The sequence below is a fragment of the Catharus ustulatus genome, chromosome 3 (genome assembly GCF_009819885.2).
Source record: "Catharus ustulatus isolate bCatUst1 chromosome 3, bCatUst1.pri.v2, whole genome shotgun sequence".
Taxonomy (NCBI): domain Eukaryota; kingdom Metazoa; phylum Chordata; class Aves; order Passeriformes; family Turdidae; genus Catharus; species Catharus ustulatus.
Window position 1 is genome coordinate 4,373,890 of NC_046223.1, and position 16,570 is coordinate 4,390,459.

At 39.7% G+C, this 16,570-nt stretch overlaps 1 protein-coding gene across 4 annotated transcripts in view; it reads left to right on the forward strand.

Moving 5' to 3' along the window:
- PLCB1 (phospholipase C beta 1) overlaps positions 1–16,570 on the forward strand; it is a 331,098-nt gene that overhangs the window by 232,120 nt on the left and 82,408 nt on the right. For all 4 annotated transcript variants that reach the window (XM_033055240.1, XM_033055241.2, XM_033055243.2 and 1 more), the window contains exons 11-14: positions 3,103–3,260; positions 6,457–6,539; positions 12,110–12,194; positions 12,638–12,815. In XM_033055240.1, the coding sequence (XP_032911131.1) occupies positions 3,103–3,260; positions 6,457–6,539; positions 12,110–12,194; positions 12,638–12,815 (504 nt within the window). The remainder of the gene's footprint in view (positions 1–3,102; positions 3,261–6,456; positions 6,540–12,109; positions 12,195–12,637; positions 12,816–16,570) is intronic.

Sequence of the window (16,570 nt, forward strand, 5' to 3'; positions counted from 1 at the left end):
CTGACAGCACCATGTGGAGGGGATGGAAAGCTGGGTGACACCTTCCTGCTGCTGACCACACATGCTGCTTTAGTCCAGTGTGAAGTGTTATAAACAGGCAAGGCTGAGATCCTGATTCTGACTGACATAGAGTATGGCACAGTGTGGGGTCTGATCTGCTTGTCCTGTGTTTGGTGAAATAGCTCAGGAGGAAAATAAATTCAAATAAATGTGCTGTGTCTAAAAAATCCTGAGCTGCCAGCACCTTGTGTGGCTGCTGGAGTGAGGAGCCAGGCTCCCAGCAGTGTGGGGCTCTGAGTCTGCACCTTGCAAACCCCAGTGTATGATCCAGGGCACTTGTTGCTTCTCCAGGACTTGCCTGGGGAGAGGAGATTTAGCCACTCATGTTTGTGCACAGCAAAGGGAGGATACAGGCACCTCATGCTGGGAGAAGGTGTTGGGAGAGAGGGAAGAAGCAGCTTCTGCTTCTAGAATAGTGAACAGTCAGGTGATTCCAAATAGCTGGATCCAAATTCCCCCAGTTTGGGGAAGGAAGATCTTAGATAGCAACCATGTTTTAACTGCACATATTGCAAATAACTTCCACTTGGGAAGTGGGGTGGATGAACCCAACAAGGATGCACTTGCTGAGAAATGAGCACCTTAAAGCTATAGAAGTGTGCAACTGCTCTGTGTTGGGACATAGGTCATATCTTCAGCTTAGATCAACACCAGCTCATTCTGCATAGTACCCTGCCAGCTATCATTTTAGCCAATTGCATTTTTAGAAAAATGAACTTTTGTCAAAATCCATTTTTCCTTAGCCCACATAGGGTGATGGGATGCAAATGTTATGTATGGTTTTACTGCAGACACTGCTTGTATTGTAAAAGGGGATACATAATGATTTCAATTGCCAGTATTAAAAAAATTGATCTGTACTCAGGTTATTAAAAATATACTGGTGTATATTTTTAATGGAAAAGTAAAGTGTTCCCTTTAGTGTCTGTGTTATCACATTTTAGTATGCAAAAGGAGTATTTTAAAATAAATGCAGCTAGGAACTCACACTATTGAAATTTCTAAATAATATATGCAAAACCTCCACATTGGGAAAACATTCCTCATATTCTATATTTCAGAAAAACAAGCTGTTGGGACTGTTAAAATGTGTGCTAGCATTTTACAGTCTGCCTGGGGGTCTTTCTGAAGGTTGTATGGTTTGGAGGTTGAATATCCTCTTATCCTTTGCAGGAATCCTTCCAAAACGTCTGAGCCTTGTTAATAAGGTAGTGTGGGAAGTGTCATATAGCAAGTGATGCATGTCATGATTTACTTAAGCACTTTTGAAGGTGAAGGATCTTGGAGCCCAAACCACTTAGCAATGATAACCACCAGGAGTCTCTTGGGAAATAGAGTTTGTTAATCATAGCATAGTTTGTTAATCCAAACTCAAAATGCTCTGAGGCAAAAGAAAGACAACATTAGAACAGTTTTCTAAGTGAAAGTGGGTTTTTTAGGCAGTAGAGTTCAGTGGATCCCTATGAGAGCCAAGATTTCATAAGCAGATGCTTAGGGATAAGTACATGGAAATGAGTTGTTATTCCCTGATCTATGCTTATGCTTGTTTGCATCCTGCAAAGAAAAAGAGCCACTACTTAACCCAGACACTGGAACTGCACCAAAAAGGCTTTTGTGTGAGGAAAGATAATCTGCCATAATCAAAGGTGAATCGGGAGAAAGCTAAATTAAAAAAAATAAAATAAAATAAAAAAGAGAGGCACGTTGTCACTTTGCTGACTCCATTTGGATTTTTGGATTTTCAGAACTTTCCAGAACTGGCCAATTCATTCTGTTATTAACAGGTATTTCTCACTGGTTCCAGCTGGAACTCAGAATTCTTATGGATTTCAACAGGAGTAACGTCAATGCCTTGTGGAATATTTATGATTGCTCCTCTTGTATCAGACAGAAACTGTAAACAGGGATTTTCAAATAAGAAGGGATTCTGTTACTGCTTTTAGTACAAGGTGAAAACAGTGCAAAAGCAGACAATGGTATTTTGTGAAGCAAATTCCAAAATGTGTATTTCCCAGCAAAAACCTAAACACAGAATCAGAGAGACAATAAAATGAGGATTAATCTGCATTATAGCATATGCCAGTCTAGATGAAATATTTATATGTCCCCAGTCAGCAAAGAATCTTTGCTGTAAACAAACTCACTGCCTCCTTAAAAAGAAAATTAATTTTCTTCAAGAAATCCACAAAGATCTTCTCAGCAAGTCTGCTATAAAGCAGGAAACTGCATCCATTTTCTTCAGATCTAAAAGAAGCACAAAGCCATTCTTCCATTACTGTTACCTCTCTGCTGCAAGAAATTTGTATCTGAATGACTGGAATCAAACCTGTTGCAGCAGATGAAAATAGCCTGGCTGGATATCCTTCCTTGAATCCAACTGGATTTCTTTGTTGGCTTGGGAATTTTTTTTGTGTTTCTTTTTCAACACTTCCCAAGTTTGGGAAAAAAAAGAGTTTTCCTTCTTAATTTTTAGATTTCTATTACCTCATTATTGGAAAAGGACAGTTTAACTGAATTTCTCCCTACATAATACAGTATCACATCAGGAAACTTAACTGACCAACTCACTGCAGTGGTTAGCATATTAAATATTGATTTGAGACCTAATGATGGTGCCATTAGTGACTGCAGGGGGTTTATTTCATCTCCTACTAAACTGCATTGCATGTTGTGACAAAATGTGGTCTTGGTCTCCTGAGTTGCCTCTGAATTTCACGTTGCTTGTCAAGGGATAAGAAAATCTCATAGAACAGATTTTTTAAGCTTTTTATGATTTTATTTGATATATTTGATGTTGCCCATCAGAAACTTTTGAGCTGGTTTCAGCTGGGTTATTTCTCTGTTTGACTGCAGGCAGGATCCAAACCATGACATTGACTGTGCCAAAGTAATTTCCGTTGCATTCTTACACTTCTGGTATTCCTTGGAGTGTTACTTCTCTCGACCGAGGTTAAAGCTGCTGTTAAGTGTAATTATTGTTAGATCAGCTGTATCTATCCCTGAGGCCTAGAATGACTTTCCCTTTTTTGTGTTGTTTCCCAGCTGGCCAGCTGGCTGGCAACTCCTCGGTGGAGATGTACCGGCAGGTGCTGCTGTCGGGCTGCCGCTGCGTGGAGCTGGACTGCTGGAAGGGACGCACGGCCGAGGAGGAGCCCGTCATCACCCATGGCTTCACCATGACAACTGAGATATCCTTCAAGGTACAACCCTGGGCCAGCTGACCTAGCTGGGGAGGCTGCTTCTCCTGCAAAACCACCATGCATGCATCACTGCCAAGATGGGAGGGACAGAATGATGCTCTAAGGGGAAATTACGGAGCGGTGCTGGAGGAGAAGAGTTGGATCTTGAGTGGGGAGAGTTTCCTGGTGCTCATGGCAATGGGAGGAAAAGGGATTATGTGGTGTGATAGCAGTGCCATCTGGGGACTGGGCTCCATGCCCAGGTCTGTGCTCCTGTGCACGTCCCTGCAGCAAATATCACAGGGAGAGAACCAGGCAAGGCCACAGCCAGGGCTGAAGGACCAGGCACAGCCACCACAACTGGTTCTGCACAGAGACAAATGAGGGTGTGGAGGCAATGGGAGAAACAACTGATGGGGTTACACATAGAACAGAGCTTGATTTGGACAGCAGTAATCAGTTCACTCCTTTTCTCCTCTCTGCCTGGTCACTGGGAGTGGGAGGCAAAAGTCCTGAACTCAGGCAGGAAGCAGCAGCTAGATCTCAACAATTTGCAAACCTTTAAATTCTTGTGAGCAGAGAATAGGCTGCTCTTAGCCAGATGGGCAGGTTCCATGCACAGGACCCAGACATTTGGCATTATATTTTAATAAGAAGTGTGTGTGCAATGTTACCCCTGATACTTGGGATCAGACACAAAGCACTGGAGGGTGAAAAATTAAAATTAGTATCTTTGGAGACTGTGAAGAGATATTTGTGCCATTCAAACCCTAAACATGTCATCTTTATTATTGAATTTCATCTTCCATTTCCTTTTCTACAGTATAAGGTAGAGACCATACCTTTAGCAATAGCCTTAAGTTGTTATCTTCTTGTTCTTAGAGATGTTTTTGATCTGAGGTGTTGGAGGAACAAAACAGAGGTGTTCTCCTGTAGTATTAGGATTGGTGTTATAAGCACAGCTTATGATACCACAGGAAATCATTTTTGGAGTGCGAAGAAATAATTCTTTTTCATCTGAGACACTCACCATGGAAATGCTTTCTAGCCTTAGCTGTGTGCAAGAATATGTGGGAAAATGTTCATTACTGACTTTGGTTATGTTCCAGGGATTATGTGTGGCTTCAAAGCTGTAGCTTTGAGACATTTCACCTGTACCTGGACCCTGTTTTTGGGTGGGTTTTTTGTCTTCTAGTGCCTTTCTTTAGGAGAAAAAGCAAACAGGTCTGCCACAGACAAAACACCAAGTTTCACTTATAGCAGAACACTCATTTTTTTCCACTTTGTTTTCTCTAATTTTTCCCTGATTGAGTTAATCACAGAAACACATAAAGCAACCTTCTTGCACATTGGTTATTAACTTTGCAGTTATGTTTATGGGAAGGCAATTATGTTTATAGGTGTGGGGTTTGATTGCTGGAAGTCCTTTAATTAAGGAAGATGGCTCTTGACTGCTTTGGTCATGAGCAGGAATTTAAAACAAAGTTAATCTGATTTTTAAAAGGATCATTAGGAGCAAAGATTATCCCTGGATATTTAGATGTTCAACCCTGGGCACTGTGCTGGCAGGAGAGATGTTGGAAGGTATTAAAACCTACTCAGGAGTATTTCATCGGTCATTTCAGGGCAGGGATTTTTTAATCCACACAGAAAAATGTGAAAAACATCTTGATTTCTTTTCAACACTCAAAGTGTGCTGCTGAGCTGGGGAGGAGCAAAATGGCAGTGAAATAATGTGTCAGGAGTGTGAGAATCAATCCATGTCTTGAATTCTGAATCATTTATCAGTGACCATGGCACAAGGGTTCTGCTCAGTCTGTCAGCTTGCACAGCCTCAGACAGAGTTTCTGAAGTGCAGAGGCAGCAGCACTGTACACTCCCCATCCTTGTGTTCTGGGATTTTTGGTTCCTTGGTTTTCCTCTTGCTTCATGACTCAGAAATTCCTAAGGTTTTTCTCAGCTGAGGACTGTGAGCTGCTGCCAGGGTGGGATCCTATAGGGAGCAGCCATGGATGTTCATGCCACAACCTGGGACCTCTGTGTGTGTGACCATGTTCACACCTTGGAGAGCTGCTTCAGTGACCCCTTCTGCAGCTGGAGCCAAGAATGGAACCTGCCAGTTTGTTTCTCTCACTGTGGAACATTTGCCTTCACTGAACCGGTGTCTGAGCTTTTCATCCTCACATCTCATCAGTGCAATCTTAATTTTACTCTGCCAGGTAGTTTTCCTCACTTGTGCAGGATCCCATCCCCTCTTGCAGCAGGAAGGCAGTTGAAAATAAGTGGGGCACAAGAAAGTAGCAGAAGCTCAGCTTTTCTTTTAGGAAGTGGATTTCTTACTGTAATGCTTCTCAGTTGAGCCTCTAAAAGTACAGAAAATGAACAAGAGGAATCCCCAGAGAAGGCCTGTTTAAAATAAATACATCTTTCAGGTTTTAGTCATTCTTATGATTTGTCATGGCAGAAACTTAGGGGTTCTTAGAAACTCCAGAGTCTGCCAGTATATGAAAAATCTTTGGTGTTTTATATGTTCTTCTGGAAGAGAGATTTGTTCCAAGAGGGAAATGTTTCATAATTTGTAACAGGGAATGCATTTATTGTGCACCTCACTAAAATCATCCTTATCAAATGATTTTTCTACTGGATTTAGGGTTTGCATTGTCCATAGAGCTGGTAGGAAACTTTACTGAAGTTTCCTTTTCTGAGTCCTCTGATAATTACCACAGACTCAACTGTTCTAATTGAATAAATATTTATTTTTTTCCTTTCTTTTGCCTTAAAGGGATTTCTGTCATCACAAAAAAAAAAAAAAAGAAAAAAAAAAAAAGAGGGAACTAAAATGTGAGTCAGAGTACTTAAAGATTTTATGGATACGTGCTTGTGCTGATGATGTTTAGAAGTTCTGCCTTTGTCAGAGCATGTTTATTGTAACACCTGAAAAACCATAGCTGCAGGCATGGAACAAGCTCTGCATTTAAACTATTGATTTTGGCAGACATTTCTTGAGAAATGTGGTGCTTGAGAGTCATCAGAGATTTTGGAGATTTGATAATGGTTCAGGTTGAAAAATTTGGTTGTGGCAAGAGCACATCCAGAGCTTTCTGTCTGATCTCAGGGAATTATTTCAGAGCTTATCAGGTCTTTTCTGTCTTCAAAAGCTAAAACTCTGCTTCTTTGGAGAGTTAAATTTGTAACTGTGTTTATTTTGATTCTTTAGGAAGTAATAGAAGCTATTGCTGAATGTGCATTTAAGACATCACCCTTTCCAATCCTCCTTTCCTTTGAAAATCATGTGGATTCGTAAGTAATTACCACATTTTTCTTGCCTGATGTTTCATTTTTTATAAGATCTAGGCATGGAATTGTGTGTGCACTTGTGACACAAACAGCTCTTACCCAAAAATGAAATTGGGCCTGTTCTTGAAAACCTTCCTGAATCAGAGCCTTTTGTATGAGAGGTTAGATTGTGAGAGGGACTTTGTTAACTTCACACTTTCAGTATGTCCTGCTGGAATGTAGCAATACTCCAAAGAAAACGAGGCAATATTTCACCTGCTTGTGACCCTATTCTGTGCTACAAACATATTCAGAATTTGGTCTGTCTCTCGTGCTAGAAGCAGAGGCCAGAGCCATGGACTTCTAGGACTGCAAAATAGGTGGTGTGGATGGCCAGGAAGTGCTCATTTCTGCCAAAAAAATAAGTTTACATAAGTTTATTTAATTTTTTTTTTTTTTTTAGTTATAAGAAAAGGACAATTTTTCTGTGTAAGAAAAGAAAAAAAAATTACAACACTTCTAGCTTTGTCCTAGTGATCTATTTTGATAGTTTTGATTTTTTTTTTTGACACTAACTTTGGTTTTGAATGCAGAGACCACATGGATCAAAGTGGGGTGACATTGACACACAACATGTCCTTAACCTGAATTGCCTTTTCCCCTTTTGTGGTTTTTTTTTGCTGTTAGAACATTTCCAACACTTCTGGGGCAATTTGGACTTAGAAACAAATTTGGGGGTTTTGCTTTGTTTTTGGTTTTTTTCCCAGTGTAAAATAAAAATATTGTTGGGGCAGCTATGAACGTTTTAATACAAATCAGAAATGATGTTGGCACTTTTGTTTCTGAAAGAGGAAAAGGGTGAGGGCTGATTGCTTTTCCATTGTTTTAGAGAGAACATTCTTGCCATAAGGGAAGAAATTGGTGGAAGAAGCTCTGTAAGAATGTTTTTAAGTACAGATGTTCTTAAATACTGATTTAAGAATCGGCAATACTGATCAAAAATTATGTAGATAGAAAAATGTAAAATCTGAGCACTGAGCTTCACTGCCTGTATATCTCAGAGTATAAATTTACCTCTTGTGGGCAAATATGTGTTTGTTCTGCCACATGGTTATGATTCAAACAGCTACCTCTTAAATCCTGCTTAGTTATTCCTCTGAAAGACCACACAGATGCTGTGTTCAATTTCTTTTTCTAATGGCCCCCTCATTTATTTTTGGTGCACATTGTGTGCCTTTGGGCTTGTACTCACCTACTCCTGTAGGTTTGAACTCACAGTGCTTCCAAATGCACCCTCTGGCCTTCAGGAAAGATCTCAACCATCACTCTTCAATATATTGTATTTTGTACTCATTCTTCTGGATCTATTATAACCTACATTCATTCTGCTACTATAAGGCAGAGAAAAAACAACAGCTAAATTATTTTAACCACAAGGGTTACATTTTTCTTCCTTTAAAGTCACCATGACTTAAATCTTCAGTTCCAGGGTGATCTCTTCTATTTTAGGAAGGTCAAGAAGTAAAAAGATTTATGAAATAAACTCCTGTCAGATGTAAGTTATACACAAAAGAGGCTTTGAAATTATAAGAGGAAACAGTGTCAGAATTAAAGGCAGTGACACTGCAGGAATGTGACAGAAGGAGAGCAAGTTCCTGCTGCATTACTCTTATTTACAGTTTGCCCCACAGAAGGCATTGGACCTTTCTCTCCAGAAACCTCCAGCCATGGAATCAGGAATTAACTTTATGTGTATTCTCTGAAGTCCTTTCTATACATTGCTAAGACACAGGATTTTAGCAAAGCAAGTTTGCAAAACCGTGACCGACTGTTTTCTCTTTCTGAGGCTTTCCTGCTAGTGATTATTGTCTGCTCTAGTAAATTATCAAATTCAGTGTGTGTGTTTTCTGATTTTTTTTTTGGCTGAAAATAATTTCTAGTTATGTTACCAACTTCTACAATTGCCCCTTAATTCCTTCACTAGTTGCTGGAAAAAGTTCACCTTATTTCATGGAATGCTCCTTTTGTCTTTTCATTTACTTTGAGTGTTGTTTTTCTCCTAGATCTTAAAGCTGGACTTTGCCCTAAATGTTAACAAAAAGTGCCAATGGTTTTTTTTAGAATTTCTGTAAAACAAATCCTGTTTCATCAATTCCTACTTTTAGGGGAACAAATATTTTTTCTGCTTTTAAAGTTATGAGAGTAGTTTGTGCAATTCTGGTCCCCTAGAAATTTTGAATTGGCTTAAAAAAATGTGGTTTTAGACTGTGTTCATGGCTTTTAAACAGACTGCAGTTACCAGAGGTAATTAAGTTCACATCACCACCATAGATATAGTTAATCACCACTGGACTTAAAATGTAGTTTTTCTTCCTTTTGGTTTCTGTTCATGGGAATATTTTTGATACTTTTTGTCCACTTTTGGGAAAAAAAACACTTTTTAGCACATGTGGTGTGTAAATCATCTCATTTACTTTCCTTTCATGTTTTTCCTAGAAGGCCCCCTCTCCAATATCTTCATAGCACATGAAGGATTTTTATTTTCTTTACCATAACTCCACTATTTTTTCTTGCCTGTTTATATGCAGTAAAAAGTTGACAAAGAGGCAAGCTTGTAACTTTTAAATGACATAAAATATTTTGTATGCTATCATTTCTAGTGAACTCAAAACATGCCCACTGAAAAAAAAAGGCCATGAAAACAAGCTGTGGTTCTGTGAAAAAAGCAGAGAAGTGCCCTGAAAACGTTGAAAAGACCTCAAGAAGACCTTGACGTTTGAAATGGGGCTTGCAAACCGATAAGCAATCTGCAAATCTGAGAGCAGACACTCTATAATTAGAAATGCACTGATGACATAGCAAAAAGGTTAAGTGGTCCTTGAGCAGTATCCATATACGATTGCTTCCAAGATTAAATTTAATTACAGTTATTCATACTGCTGTTTTCTGGCTGGAATTGTTGCTTCAGATATTAGCAGGATTTTTATCACTTTTTCATCCCACACTTTGAATTATTTTAGACTCTTCTGGGAAGCATCTGTGCCTTTGTCTTAGGCAGAGGAAGTATCTCTGCAGAAGTGATAAAAATGTAATGTTGGGAGCAATAGTTGTACCAAGGAGCCTCTGGGGTTGACCTTCATAATAGGCATGATACAAACACAGTAAAACCAAGTGCAGGCAATGCAATAATGGTAATGAAAACGTTTCTTAATATTCTTTATTTCCATATCTCCAGGTATCATGTTCCTACTTTATGTCTCCTTGCCCTGGCACATTTTGGGGGCACTTAGAATTAGTCTGTGTGCAGTCTATGTCTGCAGAGTGAAAATCATAAAGCAGATAAAGTCAGCTCTTCTCAGACAATCAATTTTCACTACAACGCATGAATGCTGAGAGAATTTCCAGGAACAGATGTGGACCAAGAAATACCTGGGTTTTGACTTCATAACAGAATTGGAGGAACACATTGATTTAAAAAATTTGGTGTTTCTGTTGCTCTGGTTCATACTTTTCAAAGAATGGAAAATTGAAAGAAACTGGTATTATAACTTCTTAAAATACTTAAATAGGGATACTTAATCTGCTATTCCTAATGATCTCTCTCCTGCAATAATACATACAAAGATATGTGTGTTAGGGAGAGAGGGAACACAAACATCTACCACACAGTTAAGTACTGATACTCACTCCTAAAGTTTTTTTATTCCCTCTTAGAAGCTTTAAAAAATATCTCTACGCATAGTCCAGTTCACAAAGACAAGTAATTTTGTAATGTCAAGATTTTCCTCATTTGGCCTTGTTTACTACCTGAAGGGTTTTTTGTGGCATTAAAACCCATTAGTTTTTCTTATAATTCTCCTCCTTTCTGCCTCTAGGATGCAGTGACATTGGAATTTATATGCTGAAACAACATAATGTTGCATTACATTTTTCTCGTTTGTAAAAATGAAAGTTCTCACTGTGCTCTCTTTGAGGTAAACATGTAATTAAACACAGAAGATCAGAAGAATTTGTTCTAGCCGTGGTAGTGGCTGGGAATTTATTACATTTAACTCTTCCTTTTATTTTTTTTAATTCCTATGGAGAGTTCTTTTTGGGGTTGTGCCCACTTAAGGATGATGATGAAGTCATATCTAATTACTACAGTTTCAATAAATGCACTCTTTTGATTCAAGGAGTTGTCCTTTGAACTTTCTGGGTTCTGAGTATGGATCTATTCAGATCATACACTGGTGGAGAAGACTGAAATAAAACTCACTCTAATAACCCCTGGATTTATGGCACATGCACACTCTGCTGGAGTGGTGCCTTTATTTCCCTTGGTAGCTGAGGCTTGGAAATATCCAGCACAATGTCCCAGCCTGATCTGTTCTTCCATCACCTTCTCCCATGTGGGTTCTTCATTCTGCTGCCTTGCTTGGCTTCAGCTTTATTTTCCATCCTCAGCTAAAAGAGCCTTTTAGCTTCTCTGCAGAATTGGCTGCATGCAAAACACAGCATTCATGGAATGCTGTCAGGATTTAAAGTGATGCAGCTCTTGCTTTGGGGAATCATTGAAAGCCTCCTTACAGTATTTTTTGTCAGTGACTGAGCTAATGACTGCTTCACCCCCTGTCTGCTTCCAGGAGCTGCCAGGGTGCTGATCCCAGGGAAATTACATTTTCTGATTGAAATGTCATTTGGCCACCCAACCTTTTTCTCAGCTGACCCTGGGATTTGGTAACCACTGACCAGCTGGGCACAACCAGGGTTGAATTGCTGGTGTGCAAGAGAAAAATGAGCATTTTCTTTTCTTTTTCTGTACCCAGCTCTATTTTGTCATGAAAAGTAGCTCCATGGTAACATAAGAGCTTATAGCATCCCTGTCTTGTGCATGATATGCAGATCCTAATTAACAGGAGCTGAGGAAGTTATATTAAGCCATATAAACCTGTCCTTTAATCGAGACTTCCCAACAGCATGTCAAAAGAGGAAACTTTGAAAGATGCCTCAGCTCAGATGCTACGCATTTTAAACAGACACATGTAACAAGAATCCTCAGTTTTCTAAAATTAGAGAGTGACTGTGGTACTGAGCTGCATTTTGAGATGATTGGAGTAATGTTTCTGAGCCATAAAACCTATCTTCAGTCCTAAAACATTCACCACTGATATGCTGGAATTGCTTCATCTTTTGGTTGCACTTTGGGAAAATTGGTTATAAGTGGAGTTTGCTGAGGTTCAGTTTACTTATAGAGGATTTTGTGAAGATTACTGCAGTGCAAGAAAAATGCCAGGCATATGTATAAAGTAACATTAGGGGGAAAATATTTAAATTTTGAATCAAAGTATTTGTCTGAAAGAAGCAAATTCATGTTACATTTGTTTCACTGTTATTCCATCAACTTATGCCTTTACTTTGTGTATGTTCCCTTTGATAAACTCCATCAGAGGAATTGAAATAATTGCATGATATATGTAGGTCTCACTGAAAAATTCACAGCTATAGGATCAGGAAATTATATCTACTTTAGGGCTATTAGCTACTCCATCAATGCTGCTTTCACTCTGGAGCATTAGTAGGACTAATTTCTTTCTTTCTTTTCTTCCCTTCAGCCCTAAACAACAGGCAAAAATGGCAGAGTACTGCAGGTTAATATTTGGAGATGCACTGCTTATGGATCCATTGGAAAAGTACCCGGTAATGTGCCTTGGTGTTTATCACATCACAAATGTCTATGAGAAGTTTTATTGAAGTGTCTCATTCTTCATATAAAGCTTTTCAGTCTTAAGGAGGGAGTTAAGCAATGGGAGCTGTTGGTGACTTTAAGCATCACTTCTGATGCAGAGATTGCTCTGATAGAGTGAATTGTGATCTTTTAAATGCAATTGATCATTTTAAAACGTAGACTCTCATATCTGAGCTAATACTTATTTTGGTTATTACTGCAGACATTTCATAAAGCATTTTTCTTCTTAAGTGCCCTCAATAGCCCTGTTTCATTTAATGTTGACATTGCCTCTTGTGCAAAATCCATTTCATTTTAACAGGGCTTACAGAGGTTACAGAAGTGTCCTGTACCATGTGGTCCCTAAGAAACTGCCATGAGCTTGTTTCTTCTGTTCTAACAAATCTCTTTCTAGCTGGAAGCTGGGGTTCCTCTCCCAAGCCCTATGGATTTAATGTACAAAATCCTGGTGAAGAATAAGAAGAAGTCTCATAAGTCAGCAGATGGGAGTGCAAAGAAGAAGCTGTCAGAGCAAGCTTCCAACACTTGCAGCGATACATCCAGTATGTTTGAGCCTTCCTCCCCTGGAGCAGGTAGGACTTGGATCTACTGAAATTCTTCTCCCTCAAGCACAAATGGTTAATTACAGTTCCAGTCCCATCCATTTGCAGTGCTCTAGCAAGGTAAAGGTGCACCAGAGTGGCTTGAAGTGTCATTGATCCTGGAGTCTGTTCTGTGAGGGCTCCAGCCAAGGAATTCTCATGGAGTGACCCAGGGCTCACTGATGTGTGCTAACATTTCTCTGCACTGCTTGTTGAGGACAGGGAGCTGCCAACTCCTCCACCCTTGGCTGCCTTTCCTGTGTGCCCAAGCCCAAAATCAAATATAAATGTTTTCTTTTCCCTGTGGCCTCTGGGCTGTGCCTGCCATTATTTGGTGCCCTTTCAGGCAGAGCCCATTGCCAGGAGAGCTGCAGTGCCCCAGGGTTCAAGATAAAGGGATGAGATCCCTGCTACTCAGGCAGGGAAGACTCAACCTGCTGTTGTCCTGCATTAGTTAGGTACATGTCATGGACCTCTATTTAAAGGGCTGTAAGATGTTCTGTTCCAGAGATGGAAACAGACAAAAATAATCAAGTCTCTATATCCTGATTTCCAGCCCAGAGTCTGTTCCCTGTGCTGGAATTTCTTCTCCTAACGAGACTAAAATATTGTGTTCCTGTAAGCACAGACATTTATGATCAGCAGTAGAAAACTTACAGAGTAAATTGGAAGCTCTGCTGAAATATAAGTTCATTGTCATTTGCCATTTAAAAACTTCTCCCCATTGTTTGTAGTTTTTTCTAAACTCTGATTAACTGAGGTGAAAATTTTCATGCTGGCAGTTCGCCCTAAGCTGAATTAACAAGAAAGAAATCCTGCTTCATTTGTGGATAACGTTGTTTATCCTATTAGCAGCAAAGAAAGAGTTTTCAACTGTTGTTTTTAAGAAACTATGAAAAGGGCATGCTTTGGAACATGCTTTGAATTTCAAAGGAAGATTCATCCTGGTGTCAGGGATGACTTAATACTGTTTTCTTGATTTGCTTTAGACAAATCCCAAGCAGAAGAAAAATAAGTGTGTGTTCCAGCTGCCTCTTTCCCAGCATTTGAAATCAGCCCTGCGTTCCTAACTCTCCATTTTTGTTATCAGCACATGGTGAGGACAGTGGCAAAGAACACAGCCTTGGCTTTCTGAGGACCTGGGCTGCAGAGGGGGCAAGAGCTTTGTCTTTCAGGAGCCTCTCCAGGAACTTTTCTAGGAAAAGACCCAGGCTGTGAATAAAGATGATGATGATGATGTGAGGCAGAAGGGTCAGTCCCATAACAGAGTGTATAATTTTACAAATTAACTGTGACTATTTTGCCTGTATTACCTCTGTAACAGCCTCTGATTATGAAGATGAGCACTTACAAATTAGAAAATGCTGGAACTGAGACTGCAAAATTGCTGTGGTCACTTGGTTCATCCATGACTGCCAAAACACATTGCTTGTAGTTCTTGTGTCAGCCTCTGTTTCTCCTTTAGGATTTGTGCCTCTTTCTGAGAATGCAATTAGTCAATATTTTTCCTCTCTCTGTCAGTCAGTACTTGATCCTACATAGAGCATCCTCAGTGAGTTTCTGTGGGGGTATCCAGGCTGCCTGTGAGCTCCTGACAAACAGCAGTGAATTTATCTGAACAGTACCTGTGGGAAGTGCAATAATATTCAACCAATTTTATCTAAGGACAGACAAATCTGACAAAACTTAAGAACACTTTAGGGATGACTGATGAGGAACACCCAGAATGTCATTTTTCTAGAGTACTTTGAATTTTGAAGTATTCAGAGCTCCAGAGATTACAGCTACAGCTTGCAGCTATGAGAATGCAGCATTTCTATAAAACAAGTGCCAGTTTTTCTGTTTGTGGACAGTTAAAAAAACTATTCATCATTTTATAAGAACATTGTGGTAGTGAAGAGTTTCCACATGGCAGAGCCCAAGAGTCACTATGACACCCTTCTTCTCACTTCTCCATATTGGCAATGTGTCATCCTGGAGCTCTGCAAGCTTGGGCTCATCTGCATCCAATACCAGTTTCTTTCTGGAGTAATGCAATTCATCAGAAGCCTGATTCTTAACATTTCTCAACATTAAGTGTTTCAGTACTCCACCCTTAATATAATCTTTACATTTAGCAACTTTGGACCTATTATTCATACTACTCTCTTGGGTTGTTTAGCTCCTGTCAGAATTGCTGCTGATCTCCAGGAGAAAGTTGTGCTGATTTAGCCTTCTGGAGATTCTAAATCAATTTTTTCACAAAAAAAAAGTGGAAATTCATACTGGAGTTGATATCAAGATTCGCTGTATCTTACACTGCTTCAGGTCAGATTTAAAGCCACGTTTTTGACATGTTAGAAGTGTAGTGCTGGTGAAAGAGTAGCAATAATTAAAGACAGAATTCTGAGCTTTGTAGGATGCCTTGCAGAAGATGCCCATGAAATTGATGTAGTCAGTGACTTCAACACATGTCAGTGGAAAAAACTTTTTCTGAAAGTAGAGCAAAGCTGACAAAGCAGAAGAAGAATTTCTGAGATAACCTTTGTGAGGTAGATTGCAATTTTGGTAAACAAGCATCTTGGACCTGGCTGGTCTTGCACAATGATCAGAAGTAAGCAAGCAAGATTTCCCAAGAAGTTCTGTCACAGTGCAGAAGGAGCAGTGGCAGTTCTGCACGTGTATGCATTACACCAAAAGCAGGCCCATTCTGAAAGGAGCCAAAACTTGCTAATGGAGCAGGATTTAAATATTAATTAAATTAATTAAATATTAATTTAATTAATAATAAATAAAATGTTAAATAAACCAACTGTTAGTTTCTCACTGATAGGATAGTGGTTTTGTCAGAGCAGTGGGTGATGCAAGGAAGGGGTTATGGAACACAGAGAGGGCAGAATTGGCTCCATGGTTTCAGGATGCCTAAATGGAAAACTGGATAAAAGTTTTAGGCTCAATGTATGTAACTGCTGCTAATGCAGCTGAACTATGACCTATTGTGACAAAGCAAAATGGTTTATCAAAATGAATAAAGTTTATTTTTACCTTTTTAAAAATCAGCAAGTACGGATGTAGAGTTGAAGAAACCCAAAAGTTGATTGCCCACTGGGATGCTGGTGACTGCCTAAATGTTGCAGAGTGAACAAGCTGCAGCAGAAAATACCACATTCATAATTCATCCTGGCCATTGTTTTGAAAAGCTCTGAGAAAGCAGATTACCAGATTCCTCTGAATTTCAATTTCAACCTTTGGTTTTATTAGACTCTCAGTATCTGTCAGGATGATGAGAATGGATAATGTTTAACCCATTGCTTCCTCAACTCAGGGATTTGGCTTGTCATTCCCAGCTCTCCTGTTCATCCTCCAGTCAGTATTACTGTGTTGAACCCCTCTACCCATCAGCTGGGGTTCAGCCTCCTTTGTCCACTCGTTATTTTTCCCAAGGAGCACTTTTATATCTCCTCCACACTCCCCCACTCACCAGGGACAGCTCCTTGAAAACATCCTTCAAACTGCCGTGTCATTTCACCAGCTTCCTGTGTCTTTCTGCCTGTGAGTGGTTGGCAGTATCTGTGTTTTAACTTGTGGTAGGGAGCAGAATCCTCTCATTTCTTGATATTCTTCTCTCTGCCTCTGTCCATGGGCTTTTGTTTGGCTTCCTCGGAGAAGGGCTCTATTTTCACTGTATTCGTGTTCCACAGAGCACTGAACAGGTCCTGTCTGACCTGGGTTTGCAGTCCCATCTAAATGCAGATGGTAATGGTGGT